Raw genomic sequence first — 6,571 nt, forward strand, 5'->3', positions numbered from 1 at the left:
CACCCACCCCACCCCATTCGTTACGTTCAAGTACGTTGATTAGAATCACACCAAATGCTTATTCGTTTTTGGCCTCCGAGTCGTCTTGGAGAGGATTGTCAGCAGCTACCATGCTGACTGATGTTTCACTGTTGTGGGAATAGTCGACCACCACTTCAATGTCTTCTTTTTCTTCTGGCAGTGTGCTAACTGTTTCTTCTATATCCTCCTTTGGCTGACTGTCCTCACTGGTCCTGTGCTTGCTTTCATTGAGTGCCCTGGAAAGCCAAGCAGCAGAAACACAGTCAATACAGAGAACAGCAAAGCCAATCTGCTTGTATCGCATCAGGGAGAAAAACAGATCACTTTCTGAAAAGGCAGACACAAGCCGCCACACCACTGCCACCTCATGCTCAAGAGGAAAGGCAGTGGTGTAAAGTTACCAGTGGGACCCATGACATTCTAGCTTTGAAGCAAAATCTTTATTTGCTCTACACTGGACAGATATGAGATGAGAGGGAAGAACTCCAATTCTCATGTTTAAAAGTTTATTGCCATTTCCCCAGTCCCTTGTAAACAAGACTTACAGGGCACCAAACAAAGGTGCAGGAAAAGAGTACTTCTCCAACAGTTAACAACCCAATAAAACTTTTTATAGGTTGCAACATTTCAAGCACTCCTACTTAGGCAGAGAAGACAAAGGGTAAGAGAAGTAGTACTTCTCATCCTGTTAACCTACAATATTGTATTCAAAAGTCTTCTACATGTCAGCAATCTTGAATGAAATCTACTCTTGGAAGAAACTCTGGTTAGCAAAGGTATCTCTGCTACTGATGAGATCTTGATCAACAGAAGAAAAATTACTGTTCAGGAGATACATCCTGTGTATCTGTGATGCGTGTCACCCCACAGTGTGCAAACTGCTATAGATACACAAAGATCTTCACTGGGAAGATGAACTACTGAGCTTCACTATGCATTTTTTGGCAGTAGTTCATTCAGATTGATTTTACTCCTCTTGAAGGTCTTGACATTTCTCTGCACATAACTCTTTGCACTGTTATGAAAGTTTAGCTGCAAGCATGCAAAGGATTTATAGCAATAAAGGGGGGGGGGGAAGAGGAAACCCAGTTCCTTCCTAGAACATTGTGTATAATTTTCCTTCATTTTTATGCTTCTTTGATGGCAAGCAAAAGCAACAGTACAGTCAGTAAAAGTTAATACAGGGCCAAGTGGTATTCGCCTTGGGACAATCTTAAATTCAGAATCACAGTTAAACCCTGCAGTCTACAGCCACCCTGGGCAGCAGAGTTGCAAAGGATGAACTGGAAGTTCCCATGCAGAGGTACCTTACAACGCTATCCACACTTGAGACAGACAGAACTGCTCTTCACAGAACTGTTTGCCTTCACCACTTTAGCTTTTTGGGAGGCAAAGAACGTGGTGGGGGAACACACATACTGTTACCTCTGGCTGTTTGGCAAAGGAGTGTAAATCAACTTACATGCCGTGTCTCAGCACATGTCGCTCCCACTCTGAGCCTTCTGTAAATGAGCGGCCACAGAATTCACACGGGAAGCGTTTCTCTGGAGCGCCGCTGTCAGAAAACATCATGGCATCTGGAAAAAAGACAGAACAGCCCATGAATTCAGAAGTGAGAGGGCAAGAAGATCCACTGTGATCCTACTCTGATCCCTTCTGCTGCACCTTCTTGTTCTTGAGAAGCAAAATCCTATCAAATAATCGTATTTGTGAAAATGCAACTCCCCCAAAGCAAAGTGATACTGAAAGTGACAAACCTTGTCCTAAGTCTTAAAGCATCTCTGAAAATAAGGGTAATGCATTTCTACTCCCTGTTCCTGTATTTCAACAAGTGAAGAGACTGTGGAGCTTTAATTCAAAACTGAAACTGAGAAGTTGAGGGCTGAAATGGCTTCAAAGCAAAACAAATTAAAAAAAAAAAACAAAACACACTAAAAGCCCTTCTCTAATTTCTGTATTGGTAGTACAAATTTTAGGAAACAAAGGTCTGTTACATTTAACTTGTGATCCTCATAATAAACAGATATCCCTCCCTCATGAAGTCTCACGGGTAAAGTCCTGCATCTTATTGCATAGGTGTGTCATCCCATCCTAATCTTTTATATTAAGTGCTTGGGGCCTCATTTGCAGAAGTGTCAACCATCTAGTAATACGAGTGAAGTCACTGGCAGCTCAGGGAGTGGTATTTCTGAAAGCCAAGCTCCATGTGAACACAGTCAGCTTTAACAAAAGATGAAACATTTTCTCACAAATTAAGAAGATCACCACACAAGCCATTAAAAATAATTGCATGGACTATCTCACTTGCTTCTTTTGCTGGAAATGAGACAGCACCATCTGCTCAGAGGATTAATTCCTTAGCAGGGATCGTTTGAAGAGAGAAATCAACAGAATGTCTTTCTTACTCCTCCCAAACTACACAATGAAAGAAAAGGGATTTTTCTTCATTTTAGTTCTGCTCACTTGATGTCTTCACTCTCAGATTTAGTCTGTTCAAGATCAGCCTATGAACTTAAAATTGCCCACACATTCCCTATTACCCTTATTTTAGTCCTGTAAATGTTTTTTGTGACACATTTCTCACCAGTTAGCCTTTTTCTAAAGTTCCATAAGGAGTAGTTCTTAACACTACATTTTTGCCTTTTCCCCCAAAAGAAAAAAAACCTCACTTCGTATTTCTTACTATCAGTGACTTATTATGTGGTTAAATATCACAAAGCAAGGTGCTGTGTCAAAAGGAATGCCAGGGCACGAGGAAGTCAGTGCCATTTGTTCAGTTTATATCTGGATTTTAGTATCTTGTGTGTGGTACAAATTTATAAACACAATGCAACATGCAGATTAGTCATGCCATGGAGACAAATATTTATGGAGGGTTTTGGAAGCAAACTCTGTTGTTCTGTACAAGAACACACCTGCCATATAGTACACAACAGGAAGTTTATTCTGGGCCTCTGCAGAGAGGAGACAGGCAAGACAGACACTGTTTTGCTCAAAGAGGGAGGAGCTGAGGTTGTTCAGCCTGGAGAAGATTCTGGGGAGACCTTATTGCAGCCTTTCAATACTGGAGAGAGGCTTGTAAGAAAGATGGAGAGGCTTTTTACCAGGTATTATAGTGAAGGTCAAAGGGTAATGGTTTTAAGCTAAAAGAGGGTAAGTTTAGATTGGATATAAGGCAAAACTTTTTAAGATTAGGGTACTGAGACACTGGAAGCAGGCTGTGCAGAGGAGTTGTGGCTGCCCCCTCTCTTCAAGTGTTCAATGCCCAGCTAGATAGATCTTGGAGGAATCTGGTCTAGTGGGAACTGTGCCTGCTCATGGCAAGGGAGTTGGACTTTAAGGTCTTTTAAGGACCCTTCCAACCCAAACCAGTTTATGACTTATACTTGCAACTGCTGTTAAGATTAGCAAGTGCTATTCTAGTATATCCATCACCTCTTCAGAAAATACTATCTTGTTCACCCTACTTCCTGATCAGTTTAGCTTCTAGGGTTGGGAATTTGGATTGCTTCCCTGGAGGAGCACCAGAAGCTACTCTCCTCTGGGGCCTGCACGAGAGAGGTAACAGACTGCACAGACACCTGACCTCTCTGCAGTTTTCCTGTATCACACACATATGAGCACTCATGGACATTTATTTTTGTTTACTGTGGAAAAATATCACTTGATTCCAGTTTCTGTTAAGATCAAGACAAAAAGGTTGGTGAAGACAGATAAACCGTGCAGGATGCAGTCCCTACCAGTGGCAGCTGTTCTGTCCATGGTGTATGGAAAGACATTCTCTTCTCCCTCCCTCATCTTCTCCCTGGGTCAATATATTTCTACTATCCTTCAGCAGCAGCCAACCACTTCATTTCCCATCCAAGACAGCAGTTAGCTCTGCTGCCCAGCTCTGTTCTCACAGGCAATAACCCTTATTTGGACCACTGTCCAACAGCCCACTGGAAGCAACACACTCTTCTTTCCCCTTCCGTACTGCACATACCAGCCTGAAATCAAAGTGGCCAATCTAGGCAGTCTGACTCCCAGGAAGAAATCCTGGTTCTGCCAAAGTCTCACACTTCAGTAGGTTCAGACAGCATTTGCTTCCAGCTACTCAGAGGCACTCTCAGCAAACCCCACTTCCTGCTAAGACCACAAAAGCTAGAATTGTCAAAGGCACCTGAGTTGCACACAGGATTACACAGTTTGATGTGGTTTGAGTGCTGTGACAGCATTAGCCCCTGTGACAGGCTATATTTAAAACCATAGGTCTAGCCCTCTGCTAACAGGGCAAACCATTTCTGTATTAGAACTGTCTTCTGAAAATCCACAGGGACATGTCAGCATGCATCTCAGCATCCAACCACACCTTCAGTTCCAGTCGCACCAGGCTATTTTTCAACAGTGCACCTTATATCTTGCACAGTCATAATCCACAATTTGTCTGGAAAAATATTGTCAATACAACTGGATCTTTTCTAAATGCCCTTGCTGTAGCAGGTGTACGGGTTTTATGCATTTTCTATCTATTTTACTAAAATATATTACAAATGATAAAAGATTAAAAGGGAAAAAAACAATGGTGAAACACCGGCCCTACAGGCCAGTCAGAAAAGAATAGCTGCAAAACAAACTTGGATATATGCATGGCATTTTTTTAGATTGGTCATCTGAATGATCACGCTAAGCATTTTAGCCATTCACAGATTAAAAAAACACAGATACAGATGAAAAAAATGACAAAAGAAAAAAAAAAACAAATTACTAAGACACTGTCCTTTGCTCAACTTTTGAACACAGGAAACAGGGGGATAACACTTCCCTATTAGCCCTGCTAATTTTTATCTCCAGTACAGAAGGTGTTGTTTTTCCAGTGTAACCTAAAGCCAGTTTTAACCATGAACTTCACCTTGTGCTGTTCCCCTCCTCATGGTGCATTTACAGAGATTTTTAAAGCCTGGCAAATAGCATTTTCTTCTCCTTGGTCTAGATACCATGGCTTCCAAGGTCACTTCAGCACCTGTGCTTGTATGTAATGCTAAGGTAATCCTCACAAGGACAGTATGACTCTTCATATCCTGCTAGCTGTGGTCTCTATGAAACATTAATCAGTTTGCAACATCTGCAACTAAGATGAACTGGTCCTTTAGACAAACCGTATCGCAAGTAATTGTTCCAGCCATAATGCTCTGAGGGTCAAAGCTGTCCCTGAACAAACACTCAAGTACATTTCCAAATGAGTTACTGAAGTTGAACTTTGAAATTCGTTATTGTCAGCTATTAATTGAAATAAGTAGAACAACTTTGGTTGAAAATCACATAAAAGAGAACAAAGAAACATACAGAATAAAAGCAGAGCTTACATAACACTGAAATAGGAAGAATTAAAGAAAAACACATCCCAAGTCGTCAAGAAACCATCCTTGAGACATAAGCCTGCAAGATAGAAGAAAGGGATAGAAGGGAGTACTTCCCACAACTTAGCTTGGCCATAGCCTTGAGCACGAGGTGGAAAACACTGACTAATTGGACTTAACCGTATCAGCGTCTCATCAGTATATTGATGTACTGTTAGCACATGAAAATACCCACCCGTAGGCTAGAGGGACTCCTGCTAACAAAAAGCCCCCAAATCTGAGTGTGGGTGGTGAAATTTTTAAGCACTGTCACTTCAAAGTGAAGAACTAGTTAACCAATCCTGTATACAAGTGATAAAATATAATTAAGAGATAATTTTACACATTTCTGTGTATAAAAATGGCCCTGATGTTTCAGGAAGATGAGCTTACTTTGTGGAACATCATCCTGTTCTGCAGAGAACTGGACATTAAGGCAAATATCTTGACTCTATGTGGATCAGCTTATTGTACACCCAGTGATTGACTCTGCTTTTGGGACAACATTATGGAACAAAGATCCCTTTAGGTCCTCCTCTGATTTTTCTGTTGCTCTACTGAAGATCTTGTGAAGGATATTTTTCATTAAAACATAAATGGTTTCCTATCCATCTGGCTTCCTTTCTCATTTAAACAAAAAGTAACCAAACTTGAAATGATGTGCTAGTGATAAGCACGAGCTGAATTTATGCAGGGTCATTAAACAAAAGGCAAGATGCTAAGGTCTTATTATTAAAATGTAGAAAAGCATGATCTGAGCCCCTACTGTTCTGTAAACAACCTGTGAATCCAGAAGTTGAAATTTTTCAAGGCCTGGAAAGATGTAGGAAGACACATCTTATTTTGCAAACAACTCCTGAGTGAGTTAGAAAGCTGAAAATTCAGGAGAAAAAAGGTAAACATGCTGGCACACCTCCTGTTAAATGTAACTAGAACTTGGCTAACTGCAGTTGTCAACATCAGGAGAGTGGGTGACCCCTGGAACATTGACATTCAGACATCACAGGGCTTAAAACATTAAAAAACTGTGAACATACTGCATTTGACTGATTAACTGTGCACCAGAGGCAACCAGACAACACACAGTCTACAACAGATACTGCAATAACCCAGTTTTAATAGGGAAGGCTGTTGCAAGGGAAGGTCAAGAAACCCATAGTTTAATTTACAGA

The 6,571-nt window shown here is 41.1% G+C and overlaps 1 protein-coding gene across 1 annotated transcript in view; it reads right to left on the reverse strand.

The window, feature by feature from the left end:
* Positions 1–58: 58 nt before the first annotated feature.
* The window catches only part of ZNF462 (zinc finger protein 462), a 53,080-nt gene continuing 46,567 nt past the window's right edge, over positions 59–6,571 (reverse strand). Inside the window, exons 13-14 of the mRNA XM_009998169.1 lie at positions 1,484–1,598; positions 59–257 (exon numbers count right to left, since the gene is read on the reverse strand). Coding sequence (XP_009996471.1) covers positions 59–257; positions 1,484–1,598 — 314 coding nt within the window. The remainder of the gene's footprint in view (positions 258–1,483; positions 1,599–6,571) is intronic.

The sequence above is a fragment of the Chaetura pelagica genome, unplaced genomic scaffold (assembly GCF_000747805.2).
Source record: "Chaetura pelagica isolate M959 unplaced genomic scaffold, ChaPel_1.0 scaffold145, whole genome shotgun sequence".
Lineage (NCBI taxonomy): Eukaryota > Metazoa > Chordata > Aves > Apodiformes > Apodidae > Chaetura > Chaetura pelagica.